The sequence below is a fragment of the Syngnathoides biaculeatus genome, chromosome 2 (assembly GCF_019802595.1).
Source record: "Syngnathoides biaculeatus isolate LvHL_M chromosome 2, ASM1980259v1, whole genome shotgun sequence".
NCBI classification, from domain to species: domain Eukaryota; kingdom Metazoa; phylum Chordata; class Actinopteri; order Syngnathiformes; family Syngnathidae; genus Syngnathoides; species Syngnathoides biaculeatus.
The window spans coordinates 3741046-3768889 of NC_084641.1; the positions used below are offsets into that span (position 1 = coordinate 3741046).

The 27844-nt window shown below is 41.8% G+C and overlaps 1 protein-coding gene across 1 annotated transcript in view; it reads left to right on the forward strand.

The window, feature by feature from the left end:
* Window positions 1–517: 517 nt before the first annotated feature.
* LOC133504655 (IQ motif and SEC7 domain-containing protein 1-like) overlaps window positions 518–27844 on the forward strand; it is a 64150-nt gene continuing 36823 nt past the window's right edge. Inside the window, exon 1 of the mRNA XM_061827140.1 lies at window positions 518–1704. Coding sequence (XP_061683124.1) covers window positions 1079–1704 — 626 coding nt within the window. The 5' untranslated portion in view covers window positions 518–1078. The remainder of the gene's footprint in view (window positions 1705–27844) is intronic.

The window sequence follows — 27844 nt, forward strand, 5'->3', positions numbered from 1 at the left end:
AATAGGAAGCAGTGATTCTAATCACCCAAGTATTTCTCCCTACGCAATGTCCTGTGGCGAGAGATTGACTTCCAAGTTTGCTGATCATGTAGAGAAGAGCGTTCATCATTAAGAATGCTGCTTTAATTGTTGAAATTGTGATTGTCGCCTCAGTAATATGGTACTGAAACTGTTTCTGCCTCGACATGTTTTGAGAGTGACGGATTGGACAAGAAAAAAGATGAAGGATGTGATGTTTGTGATGATTCCCACGGTCCTCATCTCTTTTACGTTCTTTACTTGTGTTTCATGGAACGGGCGCAGGATCTGCCGTGAGAAACCCGGACACGACACTGGATGACCATCCGCCTGTGGCAATTGTGGGATGAGGCACGGTGCTGATAGACTTTCCGCTGGGAAGAGCCAGTGCCAAGGAACATGCCAAGTGTTTCTCCTTGTGAGAAGATAAAGGACTGACTAGACTTGCTGTCCGTTTCTTCCCCAGGATTTCCCCATGCGGGAAGTGGCTGTGTAGTCATCTTGTTTTTTGTTTTGATGGTGGGGGTGGGTGGGGACGTTGTCTTTGAACAGGACACTGACAGGAAAATTACATCTGATTTTGATGACGTGTCGAAAGATAGCCAAGATGGATGAACTTTTTGCTGGCGTTGACAGAGCGAATACATGTGACTGATTGATCAAACCTCAGCTTGGAGTAAACGCCTTCACTTCTTGATTTGGTCCAGTATTTCCTCCATCATGGCTCTAGAGTATTCCTCATTGCAGATCAGAAGGCGATCAGGGAGGCCTGACTGAAGTGGGAATGCTCCACAAGTCCGCCAAGCCTTACGATCAGCGGCAGAAAGTCCCAGATCCATCTTGATCTTCATATCTGACCTTGAAGAATAAACAGTCCTCTCCCCCCCACTTAATACCAGTGGGGGGGAGGGTGGGATTTAGTTAGTTGGTAGTTGAGTAGTTTTTTTTTTTTATATACATGTTTTGAGCACTTCAAGAAGATAGTGACTTTTTGTTTTTAGCTTCTCTTGCTTGTGGCCTCTCATAGGTCTACATTTTAGTTGACATATAGTTGTTAGCCATGGATGCTAATCAAGGCCCAGGCCAAGGCAGCCCAGAAAGTCCAAATCGTGCGGTGGAGTATCTCCTTGAACTCAACAACATCATCGAAAGCCAGCAGAAGCTTCTGGAAACACAGAGGCGGCGCATTGATGAGCTGGAGGTCCAGCTAGACCGCCTAAGCCAGGAGAACAAGGACCTGCGCTTGGTCCGTGAGCCTGCTGCTCCACCTCCGCACGTACCTCCTACGGAACCTCGTCTTCCTCCTCCTCCCCCGCCGCCGCCTCCCGCTCATTTCTCCTCCGCTCCCAGCAAGAACCATCACCCCCACCACAACAAGCCTCCCACCTCCATCTCACTCAACATCAGCCACAACCACCAGCAGCATCACTACAACAGCACCTCCGCGGTCCATAGTCCTCCTGCGGGCCCCGCCGTGCAGGTCTCCGCGCCAGTTCCTCCCCCGCCACCGCCTCCCATTCCCCCCCGAGAGCAACCGCGGGGTCACGGCCGTTTGAGCCGAACGGCGTCCACCAGCACCGGAACCAACACCAACTTTGTGGAGAAGGAGAAAGAGCGCCTGGAGCGCCTGCACAGGAGTAACGCCGCCAACAACCACCACGCCCACACGCTGCACCACCACAAACCGTAAGTTGCCGCTTCACTTTTTCCGAGATGCACATTCCAAACTTTCACGAGAACACACGCAAATGTTTTCTGCTTGGGTTAAGAGAATGTTAAAGGAGACATATTGTGGGGTTTTTTTGTTTTGTTTTTTTACGACAGATTAAAACAGGTTTAGGTGTCTTAATTACATGAATTTGACATTCTTTCAGCTTGTCCCTTTAGGGGTCGCCACATAGTGACATCTCAGATGCACGCTTATATTTGTTTGGCACAGTTTTAACGCCGGATGCCCTTCCTGACATGCTTTCCTCAAACCACTGTATGACAAGGAATGAAGAATTACAGCACAATTCCCCATCCATCCATTCAATTTAAAAAGCGCTTATCCTCATTGGAGTCAAATGAGCTGGTCCCTTTCCCACCTGAATTTGGGGAAGAAACAGGGTCACCCTGGACTGTTCGTCAGTCAATTACAGATACCGTGGAGACAAACAGGCAATCACACTCTCATTCGCACCTACGGAAAATTTACAGTCTTCATTAACATTTTAAATGCGGGAGCAAGCCGTTCTACCTGGAGATTACGTAAGCATGGGCAAAGCATGCAAACTTGCAGGGGCCAGGATTCGAGCCAAAAAGGCCAGAATTGCGAGACAGACGTGCTTACCAGTTGTCCATTCTCCTGTTTTCGGGGAAGTTCTTTCATTCAAATGAGGCACTGATCATTCCAACCCCTCCTCTACTCTGGGGCCAGCGCAGGGCACGACTTTCCTTGCCGTGCCAACTCGGGGCAAAGCAATTTGCTGAGCCCCAGAGTTTAAAAGAAAGAGTAGAAATGGACGTGAGCCCCCATAAAGACAGTAAAAAAGCATGGATTGTATTTTTACTGACAGGGCCAGCACCTCCTCTCCAAGCTGCCAAGCATTACTTGCCAATAAGTGCAACAGATTTGTGTGTTTTGAGCACGCAGCTGACACAATACCAAATACAAATAGCCCCAACGACTTTTTCTACTATTTCATTAGTCTCGCTAAAATTAGCAAGTGTTTAGAGGGTGGTCCTGTCCAATGTAGATGAGCCACTGTTCAGCCCCTTTACTACAGGGCCAATGTCGAAACCGGCTTTGGTTTATCACGTTTTTCATGTCTTCAAGTAGCCCCGAAAGTGAAGAGAAAGGCAAGCCCCCTCATAAACAAAATAAGATTCTATTGTTCTTTCCCTGGTGGAGGCAGCACTTCATCACCACACTGCCCAATTACACTTGTCCATTAATGTAGCACATCTATGCAAGTGCCGCATGTAGACATGTCAGCAAACAAATATTCCCCTTCCAACATGCTGAAAAATACTGCATGTGGAAATATGTGCCGCTTATTAGAAGCTAATGGCGCTGTTAGCAAATGCTAATCTATCCCAAGACTGCAACTCGACTTAGGATTTGGCTTTGACATGATTGTGCTTCCCTGCTATGAATGATGGATCTTGGATCAGCATACAGTATCTGCAAAGTCAGCGGTGAAACACGATATGTGGGCGGATTATGTCAATTATTCCTGCAGTTGCTCACAGAAACATTTTGGGATATCATCAGCCAGCAAAAGATTGACTTGGTTGTCACAATTGAAGGGTAAGCAGGCACGAGAAGAACACAATTGTCCATCAACATAGTCACTTTACATATTATTTGTACGAACATACAATTTGTATTTCTTGCTCAAACATTTGCCCAAACTTGAGCGGACTTTAGAGGTCGTTCATTTTGACTCATGTAAATTCGGGATCTGATGGCAATTTGGTCGCAGGTGCTAGGCTAACATACTAAATCTGTGCAGAGTGCATCCTTTCCTTTGGCCACAGACATCAAAGATATTTAGGATCAGTGTGTCACTTTAGTTGAGACCCCCTTAAAGTCTTATATAATTACCTGTATTAATAGTTTAGATAACAAACTAGGATCTCAAACCAGTTTAATGAAATTTCAAATTCCTACAACATTATCTGAAAAAAAAATGGATTATGGATGATTCGATTTCCAAAAAATGCACTGTACCTGCATGCGTTCATGTATATGCTGCAAAGAGCCTGTACTTTCCACGAACAACCGAGGCTAAACAAAGCTCCTCCCGAACACACAAAGCTTGTTTGAGTCCAGATGTACGTGACTGTTCTACTTTCCTATTTAAAGAGATGTCTGGTGGCATCTTCAAAAACAGGAATTCATCTTTTGAGAACTGTGAATATGCAGAGGATTACTGTAATCATTTTCGTAGCAATTAAGTGAAACTGGATCATTTCCCACAGTTCATGTGTTAATCCCTCACGGCGCATTAATGTCCTCAGACAGGATGGTTGGGAATTGACGCTAACCGTTGCGACAAACTCGGACACCATGCTGCACATTCTTAGTTTGCAGTCATCGTGTAGTTGCTTGGCAACGCAATCTTTCGGAGGACCCCATCAGGAAGCGAACGCTGTCCCGTGCGAACCGCCAGCACCTCCTTCCTCGTAGCGTCTGACACTGGTCACGGCGCCTGCTGTTGCCAGGCAACTGCGGACAGCCCGCTGGAACAAGCGCGGCGGCGCTCGTGCGCTGAGCGTGCGCGACAATCGCTAATGCTGAGAAGCGTGGCTGGCTTCTCCCAGGCGGCTGAAATGTGGCCGTGAGTCATTCAGATGTCTTCTTTGTCGTCGTCCTCTGCAGCTCCCACGGAAAAAAGCCTGACATTTTTCCATGATTTTGTGGGGGGTCAATTTTTGCATCATTTGCCGTCATGTTTTGTGTCATGTTTCCTGTGTTTCTTTTACAAATTCCAATTCCAGTGAAGTTGTGAATCTGTATAACATGTAAATAGATATGACCCTTGTGAGGATAAGCGGCTCAGAAAATGGTGGGATGGATGGGCACTAATTGTTGAAGCTTTGATGGTACAATACTTTCCCCATTCTAGTTTGATGTACAAATTGAGTTGCTCAACAGTCCCGAGTCTCCACTGTGGTATTTTCTATACATTTTCAAAAAGAGACGGGTCAAATTCACAATACTGTAAAAGGATATTTGCCCCCACACCAAAAAAAAATACAAGAAACAGCTACATTAACGAGCTTCTCTTTGTTGTGCATTTGATTGAATCTAGAGCGAAAATAATTTGCAAATCAATGTATTTTTTTTTTTTGTTTTGACACATCATCCCAACATGGTCTGAATTGGGGTTTGTATTTGTCATTTTGCACATATAGCTCTATTTTCCCATGCTCCTTAAGTGGTGATAATGTAGATATTTCTCCAACTCAACTAGACTTTTCAAACAAACACTGAAAAGTAACACACATCCTACTGGGTTAGGCTCTGAAATTGTTGTTCTGAATGATTTGCCAGCATCATCACGTGAAGGTCCTACAGACATCCATTGGTAAATTGCACATCAGAGGCTAATGGCTCATAACTTTTCAACTAATCCAAATTATAGGGACGCTCACTACACAAAGGGTTGACAAACATTTCCGTTGTACACAACAAAGGCAGTCAGTTGCAGTTCCACTCAACAATCCGTTCATTTTTCATGAGATCCTAACATGGCAGACACGTCGACGATGCAAGGTGGTGTGACGACCCGATTGCAGGCCTGTTCTAGGTTAGCCTTTTGTGCATTTCTCTACGGCTTTCTTACAAGTTTTGTTCTCGCCATCATGGTAATCCCAAATATAAATCTGAACAACCATTTTTGGGTAAAATTAATCCGCTATATTTAGAAAGTCATGTGACCAACGGTAACATAATATAGTTGACTTACTGTGTTTGGTATACTAACAAGCATAGCTAGCAAATTGATAACATTTTGTTTAATGGCAGTTGTCTTTGGGGAAAAAGTTAATCATGATATATGTAAACAAGAACACAGCCTAAAAATGGACTATTGTCTGTTTTGATGGCTCTCTGGTGACGTGTTTAAAAAAGACATAGTAGACAAAGTCCTACGGTTGATTTGATCTATTGTGCTTTCCCATTCACCAGAACTGGGCCGAAGTGCTTCGACCCGTTTTGCCGAATGCGCAAATGTGACAGTGAAGGAATTATATTTGGCGTTTGTTTTGATTAGTTTTTTAGTTTAGTTGATTTTTCAAAACCCATTTGTACTTTATTTTATTTTTAAGAACAAAGGCGATGTTCAGAGCTGTGGAAATTATAGAGAAATAAAGATGGTGAGCAACACAATGAAGTTATGGGAAAGAGTAGTGAAGGCTAGACTCCGGACAGAAGTAAGTATCTGCGAGCAACAGTATGGTTTCATGCCTAGAAAGAGTACCAGAGATGCATTATTTACCTTTAGGATGCTCATGGAAAAGTACAGAGAAGGTTCAGAAGAAGCTACATTGTGTCTTTGTGGATCTAGGGAAAGCCTTTGACAGAGTACCAAGAGTCGAACTCTGGTACAGCATGCTCAAGTTTGGTGTGGCGGAGAAATATGTTAAAATAGTACAGGACATGTATGAGGGCAGCAGAACAGCGGTAAGATGTGCCGCTGGTGTGTCAGAAGAATTCAAGGTGGAGGTGGGACTGCATCAGGGTTCCGCACTGAGCCCCTTCCTGTTTGCGGTAGTAATGGATAGGCTGACAGATGAGGTTAGACTGAAATCCCCTTGGACTATGATGTTTGCAGATAATATTGTGATCTGCAGTGAAAGCAGGGAACAGGCGGAGGAACAATTAGAAAGATGGAGGCATGCACTGGAAAGGAGAGGAATGAAGATTAGCCGAAGTAAAACAGAAGATATGTGCATGAATGGGAGGGGCGGTGGAGGAAGAGTGAAGCTCCAGGGGGAAGAGATAGCAAGCGCGAACGACTTCAAATACTTGGGGTCAACAATGCAGAGCATTGGAGAGTGTGGTAAGGACGTGAAGAAACAGGTCAAAGTGGGGTGGAACACTTGGTGGAAAGTGTCTGGTGTTCTATGTGACAGAGGAGTCTCCACTAGGATGAAGCGCAAAGTTTATAAAACAGTGGTGAGGCCGGCCCTGATGTACGGATTAGAGACGGTGGCACTGAAGAAACAACAGGAAGCAGAACTGGAGGTAGCAGAAATGAAGATGCTAAGGTTCTCGCTTCAAGTGAACAGGTTGGATAGGATTAGAAATGAGCTCATTACAGGGACAGCCAAAGTTGGATGTTTTGGAGACAAGGTTTGAGTGAGCGGACTTTGATGTTTTGGACATGTTCAGAGACGAGAGAGTGAATATATTGGTAGAAGGGTGCTGAGGATGGAGCTGCCAGGCAAAAGAGTGAGAGGAAGACCAAAGAAAAGGTTGATGGATGTTGTGAGGGAGGACATGAGGACAGTGGGTGTTAGAGAAGAAGATGCATGAGATAGGCTTAGATGGAAAAAGATGACACGCGGTGGCGACCCCTAATGGGACAACCCAAAAGGAAAAGAAGACGAAGATTTGTATTTTATTCAAGAATATTTTTTTTACTTCTTTTTTTGCTGTGATATATAACCTTCAGCTATATTAACCTTGGCTTGTGGTATGCTTTTTGTCAAAGATAAAGATTTAACATATTTCTAGGGCAAATTTCTTACTATCATGAAGTTGGCTTGTTTTATTAATCTTAATAGTAATTGATCTTCATAACCCCACTTTTATTAGATTGACGACCGCTTCGTCCTCACTCGAATACATCTTTGCGATGGCTCACTCCTTGCATCTATTTGCGGAAATAGAGCCCAGAGTGTAGAAAACAAGTGAGCACCCATCCGAGTCCTAAAAGTCAAATTTCCATCATATGTCCTCTTAAGGGCACAACTTCACCACTTTGAAGCGTCAGTGGATATCTGCTCTTTCGCAGGTTCTGTGCTCTTATTTGCAGCTTCATTCTAAGTCAAACGCAACTAAACATGTTTCTGTACTCCACCTCCACATCCACGAACAGTGTGTCTTCTATTAGGCCACATTCAAATGAGACACAAAGGCAGCAGTGCTGATGGGAGGGGGTTGTCATGGAAACAGTTCAGGAGCCTCATCCAGATCCGCGTGAGCGTGAACATGGCTGCCAGTTTGCCAGCTTGCACCAATGTGGCTTCTGAGGGAAGCCTCTCGTGGCCGTTGTTGGTATCGCAAGCTGACTATTAACACAACCTTGTGGTGGAGGTGTCTAAAAGCAGGCATTTCTATTTATAGATCAAATATTCGGAGGCTGTGTTTCTGAAATTGGGGTCCCTGCACCCCTCGGTGTCTGTGAGAGATGACTTCGGGGTCTGCAAAATAATGATGATGGGGTTACCAACAGGCGGCACAGTGGTGCAACTGCTTAGATCATTGTCCTCACAGTTCTAAGGACCGCAGTTCAAATCTCTGCCCCACCTGTGTGGAGTTTGCATGTCCTACCCGTGCCTGTGTGCGTTTTCTCCGGCCACACCATTTTCCTCACGCATCCCAAAAACATGAATCAGCAATTGGACACTCTAAATTGCCCTTAGGTGTGATTGTGAGTGCAACTGTTGTCTGTTTCCATGTGCCCTGCAATTGGCTGGCAACCAGTTCAGGGTGTACCCCGCCTCCTGCCCGATGATAGCTGGAATAGGCTTCAGCACTCCTGCGACCTTCATGAGGATAAGCAGCTCAGAAAATGGATGGATGGATACCAACAAATACAATTCAAGCAATTACTCATCCCTTTCCTGGGACGTTTTGGAAAAAAAGCTGGTGCCTTGAGAGACAGGTTTGCCTATGTTCGTTACATTGACACCTCCCGTCTGGATTATTGCAAGTCTCTTAGGTTTGTTGCCCCTGCTTGTCTCTCGTAAAAAAACGATAGGATAGGACCCTCTCCAATCATTGCATCATTCCGGCCCCGCCCACAACAAGTCCACTGGCTTTCTGCCTAATACCGGATCAAGTCTAAAATACTGATCGGCACCGTCAAGGCTATCAATCACCAAATCTTGCTGACCTCCTCTACATTGTCTCAGATCTTCAGCCACCATCCACCTTACCGTCCTGACAGTCCCTGTCCACAGTGGGTTGGCAGAAACGCCACCCGGTTTTCGTGGAGTTTGTGGGCTGTCTGAAGGGGATTCGTAGCTCAAATTTTTGCTCGTGTCCCAAAACAAAAACAATTGCTGAGCGATCAATGAATACATGTTTAGAGATATAAATATACATAATAATACGTGTCCACGCAGGATACTGCATCTGAACTCGAAATGAATCAGTACATCACTTCAGAATACAACCAGGTTAAAAATTTGTTGTTTTTTCTTAATAAATATTTGTTATGTAAGATAATCTTTATTGGTCACACAATAAGTAAATTTGCATTGCTTCAAGAGCAATTGTGGATATAGGAAATGCAGTGCATAATACAAATAGCATGTATCAGAAAACTTAATTGCATTTCTTCTTACATGTACTACTTTTATGGATTCAAGAAGATTGTTCTTATTTTTGTCTTTTGTTGAAAATAGAATCGGCAGGATCAATTAAGCCATAGATGGGTATTTTTGATGATGGAATGTCGCAATTTAATATCCTGTCTCTTCATTTTAGGCCGTAGCTGTGGCCAGCAATACAAGATTGATTCAATGAAAACATTAAATGACAAATATTGAATCCGTAATGTATTATAGATTCTGATTATTACTGTCACACAGAAATTGGAAATAGGGAAATTCCGACAAATTTGGAAAATGTGTTCTAGAAGCGAGTTTTATGTAGGTTGGCAGCTCCGCCGATAGAAGGTGTGGGAGAGAAATCGAAGGCAAGGGTGTGAAACTGAAGGGGAAAAGTTTGCAAAAAGTTTGAAAAGTTTGTAGTTTGCATGTCAAATACGTCTTTTGTGAGGCCGGTTCTGGGATTTTTCTGACACACCTTCTTGTATTTTGGAACAAGAATGTTGTGTAATTTAACGACAACGAGGTTGGATTTTGCTCCAAAGTGTGTGTGCGTGCACACTGCCGTGGAACAAGGCAGGCTGATACGAATAGCGATGCGATGAATTACCTCTCCAAGGCGGGGTGTGAGACGGCACCCTGGGGTCGGGGTGTGTGGGCGCGCACCTGTATGGCTGTGTCTCGTGAATGGGTCTCAAACTGGCAGCCCGCGAGACGGTACTTTGTGGCCCCCCACCTTAAATATGAAAGTTTAATGTTAGTGCAGCCCTCAGGTTTTATATGTACGGTGGGCTGTATGGCTCTAAGGGCTGTGACAACAACCAGGCTTGATGCAAGCGGACAAACATTTTTTCAATGGGTGAAAGTTAAGACAGTGTTGCTGTGGAGAGTTTTATTAGTAGTTTTGCACGAAACTTGTTTCGACCAGCGTCCTTGTTTATCTTATTTTGTGATCAAAAATAGAAATTTGAGAAGCTTGGATATTTTTTTTCCTTGTTTAAATGTGTGCCGAAGCGGCAGCCTAGCCTGAGGTAAATTGAGTTTGAGATCCCTGGTCGAGCGCTTGTGTGTGTGCGTGTGTGAGTTGGCATTTGTGTGTCTACTACGCATCTACAGTGAAAAAGTGTTCGGGCCCTTCTCGAGTTCTTTTTTTCGTATCGTAACCCTAACCCTTGTTTCTGCACTATATTGTTTAAGCTCATCCAAAAAATATATACAGTATATGATTATTTAAGATAAAAGGAAACCTGTTGGTCCATCGGCAATATGCGTCGCCGCCGACCTGGACGAATTACACAGTCGGAGGGAGCGAGATTTTAATGTCGTTATGTTGTAACGTTTGTATTTCCATTGAGTGTTATTGTTGTTTAATTGTGGTTTTAATGTGTTGCGTTACACTTTTAATGTTGTTTTAATGTGTTGTGCTTTGAATGTCTTGTGTGGTGCCTTTAACGCATTGTGTTCTTAAAATTGTGTGTTGCGCTTTTAAGGTCAAACAACAACGAACAAATGTGCATGGAAGAGCGGATTGAAATATCGCCACGGAGATTTAAAATAGTCATTGGGAGTTGTAGAAAATTCTCGATTTGACTTGTCGTTGCTGCTGAGGTTGGATCAACCATTTCTTCAGTTTAGGTTATTATTTTTCCTGACAGGGCCATGTACCTTTGAATTGTTTGCATTTTATATTTATTTTGTTTATTTACGCCTGATCCTTACTCTTTTTTTTTTGTTTGTTTGTTTATGTTTTGATTATCTAAACATTCAAGTCGGGGAACTCCACACACACAAAAAAAAAAAAAGAGAATTTGACAAGGGAGCAAATACTTTTTGTCACAACCCTGTACGTGGACGCGCGTGTGCACGTGTGTGCTTGTGTGTTGCCTTCGAGCCAATGCGGGTAGGGCAAGATGGCCGCCAGAGTTTGGGAGGCGAGCGTCTCCACCAAGTCTGTCGTGACGTTGTGCACGATGTGTTTTGGGACGTCTTGTTTGATTTTCGTGCGATTTTAGCAGTGTTGGCAAAGTTAAAGCGCACCATCGAGCGTGGATTACACGCAGGCCATGTTACCGTGACAACATGTTTCTGGATTTTCAGCGGTTGCCTGTGACAACATGACTGGCCTCCTTTCTGGAGCTGTATCTCTCCTTCTGGCTCTTTGTGTCGTCAATCAATTTGTCAACTGATGATCTTCGTCAGCTAATTCATGTCCCTGAGTGTGATTATGATGATGATTATTTTGAATTGTATCAAATGTCTGCCTTTGTGGGCAACTTTGATTCTGACAAATCTTAAATGACCGTCCGCCATTTTACACCTGCTTTTAGTGCTGGGCAAATCATCTTAACCGCACAATAGCGCCACCATCTGCTAATGTCCCTCCACTGCATGGACACCAATGTGAACTGATGGTGGCTGAAGTTTGTGACGATGCCTGCCGCTGTCTAGTGGTGAAGCACACTCATATTGCAAACGAAAAATCCTCGGAACAGCTCGTATCTCAAAATCTCGGAACGATATAATTTTTACCAAACAAATGCTGTCAAATACGCTACATGTTGTTACTGAGGATATTTTAACCGTCACGGTGGGAGATTTATATTGTCACTTGCGCAAGAGTTTGTGGTATCATCCACCCGTGCATACCTTTTCTGTAGTGCTTGTCGTCATTCAGCCATGGGTGAGCCGGATATACGCAACTAGTTGGCAGTCAGTGTTGGTGCCAACCAGCATTTCCCAACTTTGATTGGACCGAGGCATATACAGTGCCTTGTGAAAGTATTCGGCCCCTTCAACTATTCAACCTTCGCCACACTTCAGGCTTCAAACATAAAGATATAAAGTCAATTTTTTTGTCAAGAATCAACAACAAGTGGGACACAAATGGAACGAAATTCATTGAATATTTTCATCTTTTTTAACAAAGTGGGGCGTGCAATGTTATTCGGCCCCCTTGCATTAGTACTTTGTAGTGTCACCTTTTGCTGCAATTACAGCTGCAAGTCGCGAACTTTGAGAAGTTAATGAATGAAGAAAGTGGGAGAGAAGGATGAGTAGGAGAGGCAGGCGTGAATACTAGCTGGAGAGAAGATGCCAGAAGAATGGGGGAAAAGTGTGCTAGTCCCCATTTTTAAGAACAAAGGCGATGTTCAGAATTGTGGAAACTGCAGCGGAATAAAGATGATGAGCCACACAAGGAAGTTATGGGAAAGAGTAGTGAAGGCTAGACTCAGGAAAGAAGTAAGTATCTGCGAGCAACACTATGGTCTCATGCCTAAAAACAATACCACAGATGCATTATTTGCATTGAGGATGCTCGTGGAAAAGTACAGAGAAGGTCAAAAGGAGCTACATTGTGTCTTTGTAGACCTAGTTAAAGTCTATGACAGAATACCAAGAGAGGAACTGTGGTACTGCATGTGCAAGTCTGGTGTGGTGGAGAAATATGTTAGAATAATACAGGACACGTATGAGGGCATCAGAACAGCGGTGAGATGTGCCGTTAGTGTCTCAGAAGAATTTAAGGTGGAGGTGGGACTGCATCAGGGTTCCACGCTGAGCCCCTTCCTGTTTGCGGTAGTAATGGATAGGCTGACAGATGAGGTTAGACTGGAATGCCCGTGGACCATGATGTTCGCAGATGATATCGTGATATCCAGTGAAAGCAGGGAACAGGCAGAGGAACCGTTAGAAAGATGGAGGCATGCACTGGAAAGGAGAGGAATGAAGATTAGCCAAAGTAAAACAGAATATATGTGTGTGAACGAGAGAGGCGGAGGAGGAAGCGTGAAGCTCCAGGGAGAAGAGATAGCAAGCGTGGACAACTCGAAATACTTGGGGTCAACAATGCAGAGCAATGGAGAGTGTGGTAGGGAATTGAAGAAACGGGTCCAAGTGGGGTGGAACAGTTGGCGGAAGGTGTCAGGTGTGTTATGTGACAGAAGAGTATCCGCCAGGATGAAGGGCTAAGTTTATATAACAGTGGTGAGGACGGCCATGATGTACGGATTAGAGACGGTGACTCTGAAGAAACAACAGGAAGCAGAACCTGAGGTAGCAGAAATGAAGATGCTGAGGTTCTCGCTTGGTGTGAACAGGTTGGATAGGATTAGAAATGAGCTCATTAGAAGGACAGCCAAAGTTGGATGTTTTGGAGACAAGGTTCGAGGTTAGCAGACTTCGATGGTTTGGACATGTCCAGAGGTGAGAGACTGAGTATATTGGTAAAAGGGTGCTGAGGATGGGCTTAGATGGAAAAAGATGACACGCTGTGGTAACCCCTAACGGGACATGCCGAAAGAAAACGAAGATGAAGAAGACACCTGCAAGTCGCTATGCCACCACCATGTTTGACAGTGGGAATGGTGTGTTCAGTGTGATGAGCTGTGTTGCTTTTACGCCAAATATATCGTTTTGCATTGTAGCCAAAAAGTTTGATTTTGGTTTCATCTGACCAGAGCACCTTGTTCCATGTTTCCATGTCTCCTAGATGTCTTGTGACAAACCTTAAATGAGACTTTCTATGGATATCTTTGAGAAATGGCTTTCTTCTTGCCACTCTTCCATAAAAGCCAGATTTGGACAGACTCTCCCACCTCAGCTGTAGAGCTCTGCAGTTCATCCAGAGTGATCATGGGCCTTTTCTCGGCATCTCTGATCAGTCTTCTCCTTGTTCAAGGTGAAAGTATAGAGAGATGGCTGGGACGTGGTAGATTTGCAGTGGTCTGATACTCCTTCCATTTCAATATGAATGCTTGCACAGTGCTCCTTGAGATGTTTAAAGCTTGGGAAATCTTTTTGTATCCAAATCCGGCTTTAAACCTCTCCACAACAGTATCTCGGACCCGTGTGGTGTGTTCCTTGGTCTTCATGATGCTCTCTGCACTTTAAACAGAACTCTGAGACTATCAAAGAGCAGGTGCACTTATACGGAGAATTGATTACACACAGGATTCTGTTTATAATCATCAGTCAAAATTGGATTATTCAGAGATCCTCACTGAACTTCTCGAGTGAGTTTTCTGCACTGAAAGTACAGGGACCGAATAATATTGCACGCCCCACTTTTCAGTTTTTTATTTGTTAAAAATGTATAAAATATCCAATAAATTTTGTTCCACTTCATGATTGTGTCCCACTTTTTGTTGATTCTTGCTAAAAAAAAAAAATGTCATCTTTGTTTTAAGGTTGAAAAGTTCAAGGGGGGCCGAATACTTTCACAAGGCACTGTATTCAATGTTTTAGTGGGGGATAATTTAAATGTGGGATTTGCAAGTATGCTAAATGCTCACAAGATTTTCAACCCAGACTCATTTCACCCCCCCCCCTCCCCCCGCAAATAAGAGGTCAAATCATATTTACACACGAAATTAATCAACACAACTTGAGTTCGTCAGTTGGACAAACACATTTACAGTCACATTTTAATGCTCTGTGGCCAGTCCCTGAATTATTAATTACTTGAATGTCTTCTTAATTAAACCGAAACCATCATGAAGCTTTGTTCATGTTTGATTCGCTATTGGTTGTAACTAAACTCTGCTAACATCCCCTATCTGTCTCTGTGGATTTTATAGTGACGGATGAAGTAAGATGGTGTGTTTGTTGTGTCTTTTTATCTTTGAGTTGGATGCTGCTATTCTGTTTTTCACGATTTGATTCGATTTTCTCCGTTTCCCCCATGAAGTTCACACGGCGGCCTCGTAGTTTGGCTTCAGGCAGTTGCCAGGTTCGCGAACTATCCACACACACACACACACACGCACACGCACGCACACAAACAAGTAGCACACTGTCTTAGAAATGCCAATTTTCAAGTTTAAAGACTCAAATAATGCGAGACGAGCTGAAGCCCGGCTAAAATGAATCCCGGCACCCCTTTTTATTTTTTAACTCTGTCGTGTTCAAACTATATTGAGAATTCATAACCTTAGTGTTTAGTTGTAACATAATTTTAACAACAAAAATCCACCCCTTGTTTGCTTCACCCAATCCTGCCTGCCTCTGAGCTGCAACCCACCAACCCAGTTAGAGTAATTGAACTTCAACATGGATTTGTGGCACATTTCTTCACTTCAACCACTCTATACCAGCACACTATTGTCATCACGAGCCTTCATTTCTGCTGCATTCAAACGTAGCTCGCTGTTGGTAGGTGGGAGTCAACTGAGCTAGCGTTAGCAAAGGATCCAGACGGGCAAACTCCCACAGAACCTCAGTTTGAAATGGAATGAGAGAAGTAAGTTGCTGTTTTATGTACTTGGAAAAAAAAATAAAAGGAAAGTCAAGGTACTTTTCCAAATGAATCTCAGCCCTTCTACACCTGTAATCCTGCAATCGCCTCAGCAACAAATCCACCAGAGTTTTCCAATGCAAGAGTAGCTCCTAAATTTGGCCCAAGCAAGTCCCAAATCCTAAAATTGGCAAACTAGGTCTGCTACCCTCTGGCAAACAATCTCACTTTGTGCATCATCCTCCCACTCACTGTACACGCAACTTGTGTAGCATCTGTGATGCTAATGGCTAACTAGTACTAACAGACTGTGTGCTAACCTGTCCGTTCTGGCAATGGCACAGCTTGCCATGTTGCACTACTAATGGCTATTTGTGTGTAATGCGAACATTAGCTGCACACAGCTAACGGCGGCTACGCTTTTGCTCTTGATTGTGTGCTAAGCTAACGTTGACGTAGTGTAGGTGTGCTTTCCGCTTTTAACATGACTACTGATTGCAATGTAGCTATGCTAAGCTCTGACCGTGCTAATGGTGTTTGTTTGTGTGCCTGTGTGTCGTCGTCGTCGTTGTCATTGTCGTCTACCTTTCTGTGTTCCTCTCTTGACTTTATTTTTCCTTCTTTTCTCTCTCTCTTTCTCTCTCTCCTGCTGGTTCTCTCCCTCTTCTTTCTGACTTCCTGTCTCTCTAGCGCCCCCGCCTCCTCTTGTCGTCCGTCCAGCATCACCACTCCTTCCTCCTCCGCCTCTTCCTCCTCCTCTCTCTACACGTCCAGCCTCCCTCCTAACAGCCACGCCTCGTACCATCAGTACTGCTGCCCCGCGCGCCTCCGCCTGCCCAAGCCTCCCTGCGCCTTGCCCCCCGCCAACAAGCACCACGAGCAGGCAAGGTAAGGGCCACAGGCACCCCCAATCCCCCGCGCCCCCACCGACTCAACGGCCCCTCCCGGTACCCACCAACCACCGCCAGCGAGAACAGTTTCCATTTTTGTCTGCAAAAGGTGGCTTGTCTCCTTTTCCAACGCAGCCCAGGAAACTTTCACGTTCGAAAGACTCGGGGCATTGCTAAATGACATAATTTCATTAATTAAGCATTTGTTGATCTGATTCAATAACGTCGTAAGATTTGCTGGCAGTAATGCAAACATAATCGTCAAAGAAACAACTGAATTGTGGTCAATCATTTCATGCAGAATAGTAACAGCCACGTCGTTGTTCAGACATTTCACAATGAAATCATACACTAATTCAAACTCAGTTTTTATGGATTAAGATCATTTAAATTACAGATTCATTAAAACCATATCTCTCAATTAGAATGTGCATACAGTATTCATTTTTATTTATTTTATGACTGAATAATTTGTTAAATGCTTCATTGTAAATGATAAAAATATTAGTTAAAGAAGCATTTGGCATTGTATTCATTTCATTACAGAATAATGAACGCTACATCTTTGCTCAATTAAAATTTATGTATTTTGATTTACTTTATTAGTCAATAACTTGTGAAATGCTTTACTCTAAATGATAAAAATATTAGTTACAAGCATTTGTAAATGTTAAATAATTTAATTACAGTGTAACGTACAGCGTAATTATGCATACAGTATAAGAGATGCAACAATTATTCAATTCATCCACAGCTATTACGATAATCAATTGTTACAAGAGCTTGTTTAACTTAAAATTGTCCAAATGTTCCAAATTTTAGCCTCTTAAGCATATTATAAATATTAATTTGTTTTATGTATTTATAAATTTTAATTTCTCTTGTCCTCCCTGAAAGTAGACTCATTATCTTTGGTGGGTTCCATGTATTTATTACGAGGTTTGATTGTTTATGACAAAATAAGACGCGCAAGCATCAGCTTTTACTTTGAAAACCAACAATCAACATTTCTGACAGATTTCTGACAAAAATTACTAACATTAATTAAGTTTGGTTTGTCAGTTTGAAATAGTTCCTCTTTTTGAATAAAAAATGGAACTGAAAAAAAGGGTTTTTTTATTCCGTCAATTAATCGGAAAAATATCACCACATTGGTCGACTAAATCTGAACTAATTCTGAGTTGCAGCTTGACAAATTGTGAATGCATTATAGTTTTCTTGTGAAAATGAGCTTTTCTATCTTAAATATAAAAATATCAATACAAATCTTTTGTTTTTAATTGTAATATAGCTGATTATGAATAATACTTCTATTTACTTAGTTAGTTCATCTTTATTTGTCCAGGTCAGGAAATTGAGAAGTCTGCTCACAGTGCACAAAAACAAAATCTAAGCCAATACAAATGAAAAATTTATAGATACAATTGTACAATTAAATACATGTACTGATTAATCATGTTCATTCATACAGTATGTGAAGTTTGTCCAATTAACTTTTTGAACAGAATTTGTGTGTTGATTGAAGTTAAATTAATAATTAATAATACAATTACAAGTTATTTTGTACACAAAGTGTTTATTATTCGTAAAATGAATTAGTTGAAACTGCAACACAATTTAAAACCTGACAATGTTTTCAATGAAATATTGGTTTTGAAAACATGAAATTAATTCAATTGAAGTTTTTTTTAATATAATTATTTTAAATTTATAAAATAATTTAGTAATAATTCGATTCATTATGGTTGTTGTTTTTTTTTTTTTTACTTTATCTTTTGAACGTGCTGGTCCTTGCATTTGAAAATCAATTGTGACCCTTGAGCACAAAAGTTTCTGCCTGATGAACACAGCAAATGTTCTCTTCATGACGACATCACGAAAGTTTTACAACTGGTCAAAAATCGTCAAATTAATATTTGTACTCCGGCTGTCTTCATTACGGGTATCGTCACAAAATGAACACATTAATGCTCAGTTTGAACAAAAAATATACAGTATTTTTAATAATAAAGAAAATAAACAGGTAAGGCTAGAACAATGTGAATCAAGATTTTGGTTGTTTATTTATTGCTTCAGTTTTTTGGGGTAATATGCACAATAACAAATTAAGAAATCAAAATTATACTGTACATTAGTTTTTCAAATGTTTTATATGAAAAACGAGAAAAATTGTGGTAGTATTCACAAAAATATTAACGTGTTATTCCATTTTTATATTATGGATCCAAGAAATTTAAATGAAAAAGAATTTTTAAAAATAAAGTAAATAATTCTTAAAAAAATACATTTGTATTTTGAAAATAGAACAAACGAACATTTGTCATTATTCAATGAAATAAATAGATACATTTATTGAGATTAAAATGATTTTAAAAAATTAAAATAAAATAATGCTAGTTCAAGTGTTTTAAACCTCTTTTTTTAAAACATTTTAAATCAGCAAAAAATTACAAATTTCATAAAAAAGAAAAAAACACTGGAAAAATAAGATCTGTCAAATCATTTTTGTCCTAATTTTTTTAAACACTGAATTCAGGATAAATATATGACTCCAAATACATTGTAATGTTAAAAAATACAAATCTGACAAATATGTTTCATAACTTAAACCATTTAAATGTGTTGTCATTTTTTTCCTCCTCACACTGAGATGTAACAGTTTTGTTGTTGCTCACTAAAACAGATGCACCCAGAATAAATGCAAAATAATAACACTCAAAAAGAAAAAAGGCATATCAGCACTTTGTCACCTGACGAGTCAGACGGACCCACATTAGCTTTAGCATTTAGCATCCCGTTGGCCGTTTAAGTTGTTTCTGATTGTTATTCCCCCCAAAATCGAAATTAAACTTTAGTCCCGTAAAAAAAATTGTGATTTGCACTTTGTTTCTGCTTACGAAGCCTCCGCCCCATGACACCCGTGACCCCCTCGGACCCATCCCATGATCCCTCACGAGCTGAAGTTGACATCCTCGTCTTCATGTCCTCACTGACATTTCCTTTCTCTCTTTCTCGCTCTTTCTTGTCTCTGGATTTCCTTTCCTTTCCTGTCCTATCCTTTTTTTTCCCCACTTGTTTATCTCTCCCTTTTCCTTTTGTCTTTCCTTTTTCCCCTCTTTCTTCATTTTTCTCATTTTGTTAATTTTTCTGTTTCTTTTGTCTATTATTTTCTTTGTGTTCTCTGGTTTCTTTTGTCTCAATGTTTGGACTTAATCTTTCTGTCCTTTGTTGTTGTTTTTTTCTATTTGTCTTTTTCCCCCTCTTGACTCTTTTCCTTCCTCAACTTTCTCTATTTCTCAAACTCTTTTTATTCTCTGTTGTCGGTTAATCTTTTTTATTTTCCTTTGTTTTTTATCTTTTACTTGTATTTCTCTTTTCCTTGTCTTTTTCTCTTCCTTTCCTTCCCACTTCCTCTCCTGTTTGTTTCTAATTTCTTCTTTTCTTTGATATTTCCGTTTTGCTCTCTCTCTCTTTTCTTTCATCCTCTTCTCCTCCCGTCTGTCCTCCCGCCCGTCCGTGTGTCTGTTTGTCTCTCAGAGAGGAGGAAGATGATGACATCGCCCATCAGTTCTGTTGCCCCGCCTCCGAGTGCAGTAGCCCCTCCTCTAGGTAACCAGGGGCGACCATCAGCCCTCCCCCCCACCACCACCACCACCCAAACGGACCCGCATGGGGCTGCCCTACCGAATAGCCAATGGAGGTCGGCGTTTCACCAATCCTAAATCTCGATGTGACCAAAGCCGGAAAGTGGAGCTGCCCCGGCGGAGAAGACAACAAGCCGGCTGCTCAGCTTCTTCTTTTCGTGTCAAAGCCATGAACAGTTTTCCCGTCGAAGAGCAACATATTTTGGGTGGGAAGCTTTCCGACCCGAACAAGGAGCGTGAGTCCCATCCACATTCCACCAATGCTCGCGGTGACCCCGCTCGGAGCTAGCGACTCTCTTGTGCACGCAACGTCGCACATGAACGCTCGCCACTCCAAACTGATGAGGACAGAGGACGCAGGACTGCAATTAGCGGATTTGCAAGCTGGAAGGAAACAAACAAGCCCGATCTCCGCTCGGCTCAAATGCGGCAAAGGTTCTCTTTACAGGTGTTTCCTTAGCCAATGACCACGACAACGACTTGTGTGACTTCTTGGAGCCAAACGTGTGTACGTGACTTTTGATTTGATCATGAATATGTTGTCTTGTGATTCCCGAGGAGGAGCCAGAAGAAACATTTTGTTGGTCCAAACAGTCACTTAAGAGCCCGTCTCGTTGGCCTGGAGAAAGGTTGGCGACCCGAGGGCGACTGGAGCCTCTGGTGTCAGCGGACACGTCTCTGTAGCGTCACCTGGAGAAGAGCTCCGTCGCCAAGGAGTTGCGGTGAAATCGAACGCTTGATTTCATTGGAGACTTTTTGGCGACCTTATATGTTCACTTTGGCGCAAAAAGCTAGTTAAATTGACAAAACTTGAACCAACCGTCACCCAAATTTATGCGGCCGTCTTCATTTATGGTCACGTCAACCTCTGAAAAGATCAGCCCAATTTTGGAGATTTGATAAACGTCAAAGCGTTTTCTTCCGGATGGTCCGGGTGGCCGTGCTCGGCTGGCTGAGCGTGGAGCATGCACACCGCACACATACATACATAGATAGTAAGATGTATTTCAAGAATATATAATATATAGCCGTATATGTGCGCGTGTGTGTGTGGACTGTATACAAGCTTTCCAGGTGAACTGGGTGTCAGGTTGACGTCTCCAAGGCGTCATCTCGGTGAGGGCGTAAGCAATATTTTGGTTTCCCAGGTCCCTAAGTGGCCCCCGACTGATCGGTCTCGGCAGTCTCTGCGCCGTCTCCGCCAGTGAGATCGGCCCTTAAGCGACAATTTCCTCCACACACATCCTTACCTCACACCGAGGTGGTTTGATGTTGCTAAAGCACTTCAACTCGAGTTCGTTTGGTGTCGGCATGGGCGTTCCGTTAAATGTCCTCGCTCGATGAATTATTTTGTTTTTTTGCTATTGTTTTATATGATTTACGTATATTGTTGATCAAAATAGATTCGCTCGGGTGAGTTAGCGGAAGGGGGTCTGCATAGTTGAAAGAGGTAAAAGTGGGGTGAAATTGAACCAACAGCGCAACAATAGCTCAGTCACGGCTTGTTTCGACCACTGAAATGTATCAGTTGCAGTTATGCAATTATATCACGTGCAGTTATATCACAAGAAGCCTCGGTCTGGGTTTCAGAAGGTAAACAATTGAATTTGCTCCAATAGTGGGCCTCCTTCAAAAATACCTGGCCCAAATTCTTTGCCCCATCAAAATAAATGTCAAAAAGAGCCCTCTTGCCCTCATCTGGGAACCCCAAAAATAAGACACAGTAAATACAATTTTCCCATTCCATATTGTTAAAGGGATTTCACTGTTGACTCAACTCCATTGGTAACCAAAAGAGCAGCACCTAGCAAGGCCTGCAAACAGTCCTTCCAACAAATGAAAGACTGCAGTGTGCTCAAATTTAAAGGAGACATACAGTATTGAACATTGTTTTTCATAATTTAAACCACTTTTACCACACCTATGTTGATAACTTAGCGAACTCTATTACAACATTATTATCAGAAGCTATTGCTGCACAAAAGAAAAACAAAACGATAAAATGCTAATTTGAACCTGTGCTGACTGACTCTGCAGCTCTGCTTACCTTTTGGTTCTGACATGATAGCCAAAGTCATCCTTTGGCTCTGGAACCTGGGGCTGCCCTGTCATTGGGTTCAGAACTCGGTGTGAAGTCAGTTATTATATGAATTCGCCCCACCGTTAACAGTCCACACACACAATTTGGATGCAATAGAGGCTGAACAAATTCAGATTTGTTGCAGTCGACACTAAGGTGATAATAATCGAGTGGACTTCGATTCACCAATGACATCATTGATATTTTTTGTTGCTGTCCACTCGCTGTGCGTGCCTCCCAACAAGGCGAACTTCATCCAATCACATTCAGTCACTCGTCCGCTTGCCTTCCGACACATTCGACGCCTTGCAGACAGTTGGAAAGTGGAAAACTCTACCGCCAATTTACGTAACACAACTGCTCACAGCAGTGTATAAAATAGTACACTTCTATTTTTTTTTTTTAATATAGGAGGCCTGAACGTTTAGCATTAATGTTTTGTTTCAAACCTGCACTTGTGTTACGGGAATTGTTTTATGAATATCTGACTGTCTGTGAGACTGTGAAGGCATCTGTCATTTCTGATTGGATGAGTGAATCAGGGAGCGAAGTCAATGGAAGGAGGAAAATGATTGCAAGCGTTTGTCTGCACAAGGAAGGATGTCGACCGAGAACTTTTTCTGGCAAGATTAAACTTTCATTTTCACAATAAAGAGGTTATTGATTGACCAGCGCTCGTCTTGGTTTCATCTTCCAAGCAGATGCAACGTTAGATTGTCTTTCTTGTCAATCTTCCAGGAGGTATTTGGTGACTCACTGACGGCTGATTTGAGGATTTAAGCCTGTTCTCCAGCTAGCGTTAGCAGCGCTTTTTCAGATGGGCCTGCATTTGTTTTATTAGACGTGAACGTGTTCCTACCGATCTCATTTTTCTCAAACATTTCCACCAGTTGTTGCTTTGCCTTGCCGACCGACCACCTCTTGATTTGAGTGACACATCTGTGTTGTTTGTGCCAAAACATATGATTGCCAATTAATCTACTTCAAGTGGTACTTGTCAATTTGACCATTTAAATACTATCTACAGCCCCCAGATACGTCTTGCACAGTTTTTGGGAGGGTCACTGATTTTGTGAAAACGGTTTCCTTTAACCAAGATCCCATGCCACACTGTGCCAGTCTCAGTGCCATAAAATGCGTAAATACGCACTGTTTTGCTAGCTGGTTCGCTGGAAACATTGGTTTTAACTAGCAGCTAGTGAGCTGGCAGCTGACGTTAATAACTACTGTATTATTTAGTACTGTAAGTAAATGAGGCCTGGCAACAATGCATTTCTTTTCACAATAAGAAAGTCACTGTCATGTTAATTTTTATCTGTTTGAATTAAAATCCGAAACCGATTATTTGGGATTTGTTTTTTCAAGAGAACCTAGAAGTCAAATCCAAGCACCACTCCACCACTGATTTGTTGGTGGCTTTACTGTCCACCAATTGATACACTGCATGGTGTCTAATATTGTGATTAATATTAAATGACACGACAGTCAGCGTATTGACAACAGGTGGCTGCCACAAAACAGTTTGAAACATACTTGCCTCTTTTGGATAATTGTAGGAAGAGCTACAATATGTGTACACAAAGACAGACAAACACACACACTGGTACTGTGAGTACTGCGATCAGGCAATATTAATATCATGCCCATATCTTTTCGGATAAATCTTTCCAGAAACTGTATATGTGTTCAGCAGTACAACAACAATACAAACTGATTGATTTGAAGAGATTTAAAGGTGCCATATTTTTCCAAACCAACTTTTTTCTAGAGTTTGGAACGTAATATTTTCTCTATGGTGCCTAAGGAAATGTGAAATATGAATTAAAACTGCCCATGCATTCCTGAGTTCCAGATGATTTTCTATCAAAAAGGCAGAAATCAGGTCACTGGCCACTAGGGAAGATTTCCGTCTACCTCTCCGCTGCTGAGATAAGCAGTGTTAACATAAAAAGCACGTGTGGGTCTTCCATACAAAGGCAACGAATCAGAGGAAAGGCAGCAGTCCAAATATGGACAAAGCAAATACGAAATTGGGTCAAACACAAGTAGCTGTCAGAGGGGCCGTTTTATGACACTTGTCTGATAAAACCAATGTGGATTTGAATTGATACTTTTATACTGAACCCATGTTAGAGGAGGACCTCCATGGAGGGCAAAATAACCAAAACCTTTAATATAATACACAATTACAACCATGTCTTAAATGTAACATAAATAGCTTTGGTGTCATGTTACAATAACGAAACAAAGGTACAAATGCCTTAAAGGACTACAAACCAAGACATCATATCACATTTAGTCAATTAAATTATAATGAAATAATTTTTTATCGGTATGAGTAGCAATCGATGTAGTGTTATTAATGTTAAGTTAAAAAAGGAAAAACGCGATCTGAGATGGACATACATAGCTGAATTGAACTTTTCTCCATTTAAAGGAAAGACTGGAAATGCATGACTCGCGGGGCACTTGCAATCTTTGTAGGCCAGGCGGCCAGTCGACTGTGTTTTCTCCATGTGAGGGTAATGGCTCTCCCCATGGTTTGTTGGAACCCTAAAGCTTTAGAGATGGCATTTGTAACCATTTTCAGACTGATAAATGTCAATTAGTTTATTTCTCGGCTGGGGCTCAGCGCGGATCCCTGATGCAGTCCCAACTCCACCTTAAATTACTCACAATTAATTCATGATTCAACAAAGGGGATCATTACTTTTTCACACAGGGACAGCCCAGCAAGCACAAGACGTGGATTTTACGTTGAAACAACGTCCAGGTCCAACGTCAAAAATTCATTGTTTTAACATTCTATTTGTAAATTGCAACAATGTCACAATCTAACCTAGAATCAACGTTGTCTTACAACGCTGAAACAACACTGCTTTTACATTATATTCGGAAATTGCATCGATGTGACAATCCAACATAAAATCAACATAGCGATGCTACATGGAAATTGAGCCATTCAAACATTATAGATTGAAACCTTATATTATGCAGTGTCAAACTACAAACAATTAGGTTATAGAGCCCACAGTAATACATGTATGTTTAACATTTAGAACAAATAACTTTTTACAAAAAAATAAAATAGTCTAATTGAGAGAGTGGAAATGGCAGCTAGCTAGCCTCTCTGCAACAGATGTTTCACCACTCACGACAGACGCCTCAGGTGGTGTGTGGGAAATATTGTTATTGCCTTCACAGCACGAAAACTGGGGGGGAAAAAAAACAACGGCTCGCTGGTCCTTAAACGACAACGTACAGCCCGTGTTTCGGTGGGCTCTGACTTCTTCTTCTCCTTCAGTCAACTACATCAGCAAACAACCTACCGCCACCTGCTGGCAGCCGGAACATGCAAACCTATTACATACACAGAGAACGTCAACTTCATCCATCAACCCGCGTCCTTGTTACCTCCTAACACCGTGGAAGTTCCCACTAGAGCTCGGGTGGAAAATGTACGGCTGATGTGAACTGAAACTAGCGGTCACTGTTGGACCTCACAGCCTGGACGGACGGACTAATAGTTTAGACAGATTAATTACGATAAAAATTGTAAATCACAATGAACTGTGTGTGTTTCTTTCAGCTTGTCCCTTTTGGGGTCGCCACAGCATGTCATCTCAGATGAACGCATATGTACGTTTGGCACAATTTTTATCCCGGATGCCCTTCCTGACGCAACCCTTCTCAGGGAGTGGAGGCCCCAGTGGGATATGAAGCCACAACCCCTGGTTTACCAAACCAGTGCTCTAACCACTGAGCTACGGGGCCTCCTGTAAATCACAATGAACGATTGCTGACAATTTGAAAACTAGGAATGGCAGCATCACGTGCAGTCCATCATGGAAATATTTTCAGACACTAACTGACAGATCATGTTAGTTGCGACATCCACGAGGAATCAACATTGAAGGAACGTTATTTGACAATGTAAAAATTCAAATGTGGAAGTTACGTTGAATTTAGGATGTTCGACGTCGCGACCTAAAACAACGTTAATTCAACGTTGAATCCACGTCTGCTGGGAGGCAACTTTGAAGAGTTTTTTTTTTTTAATAAATATCATAATCTAAATATTTTAAGTTCACTTGGTTCATATTTGTTTGATATTTATATTTATTTGATGATCTTTTATATTAAAGTGGGCCAACAATCCAATGCTTGCTGTATCACTGTTCACTACCCACAATCCTTGGCTTGATCCTGTGGAAATGTCATGCACGCACTTGTCCAGGGGACACTACATGAGGTCAACACACAAACAATCAGTAATGAAAAAGAAGTTTTAAGACAACTAAGCAGCAAATACAACATGGATTAGAAATAGGAAGTATCACCTGGAACAGGAAGTAGCACCTGGAAAAAGTAACACCACCAAGAATAGGAAGCACCGCCCTCAAAAGGAAGTGCTCCCTAAATTGGAAAGTAAAACCCAAAGCAGGAAGTACAATCTGGAATAGGTAATACCTCGTGGAGAAGGTAACCGTCTGAAACAGGAAGTACCGCCTAGATTCAATCTCAATCTAAATCTATTGACGGGAAGGAGGTGTGCCGGCGGTTAATTGGATTAAAGTCTTAGCGAGTTTGGTGAGTGACAGCAGGAAGAGGAAGAGATTTCCCAGTCTGAAGAAGGAACCGAGTCACATATTCTTACATCAAAACCACCTCGGCGCAAAACCTACCCCAGTCCGTCATGAGCAGCAAGTAAAGATGGAAGAGCCACCATGAACATGAGGACCGTCAGAAGCAGGAAGTGCCATCTGGACAATGAAGTCAAACCACGAGGAAAAAGTACCGCCAAGAGGAAGCTACTGGATCTGAAGTAGCATTTGTATGAATATGTGCCGTCAGGAACAGCTTGAAACAGCAAGTACCACCTGCGTTAGGAAGTCCCAGCAAAATTCACCAGTAGTACCACATGGACTTGGAAATTCAACTTGGAACAAGTAGTAACACCTAGATTTGATGAACTATAGGAGGAAAAACTACAAATTGTAACAGGAAGTGTACCACAATGTGCATAAAGTAGTACATGGAACAGAAGCAGCTGGTTTAGGGAGTACCACCACGGACAGGAAATGGTTCAAACATCTGGAAAACACACAGTGGATTTGCAAGTATTTTTCAGAACAGGAAGTACTGGCGTGGATTAGGAAACCTGGATTATGAAATACCGCCTGGGACAGGAAATTCCCCAAAGAACAGGACTACAAAAGCTTGTCTTCACTCAGTCTCTCTTCACAATTTGCAGCCTTAATTCTGTCGCTAACCAGAACAGCAGCACTGAGCGAGGCATGATGGGTGATTGTGTGCCATTTAAGCAGGTTGGCTGATCATTCAAACGAAGGAAGAAAAAAACGAATGCAAAAATGCGGAACATTTTTAAAGACAATAATTCTCGTATTAGTCTATTTTTATTAGTTTTTAACAACTGATTTGAGAAATGGATTATTGATAGTTACATTGTAATCTTTTTTGAGACCTTTTTTCTGAAAAAAAATACTACTATTACAAAAATTTACTTTGTTGTCATCAGATGATAACTTTTCTATTTTTAAAAAAAGGTGAATGAACTTATGACTTTTTAGCCAAAGAGAATATGCATTTTTTTGGGATGGAAGAGAGCGATGATTCCGGAGATAAAAAAAAAAAGTTTTGAATACAAAATTGATTTTTGTAACATTATGACATTTTTGCAACAAAACTGTTTTTTTTCCTGAAAAAAATACATCTTTATTGTTTTAAGATGATAACTATAACAACATATCTTTTATCTTTCTTTAAAAAATGTAATCCTTGGGAGATGACTTTTTATCAAGTTGGAAAAACAAAAATCTGTTTGTGACTGGGCCTTTCTCAATGTTGCTGGATTGTGACGTCACATAGGGGCACATTTTCACTATTACCCCCCCCACACACACACACG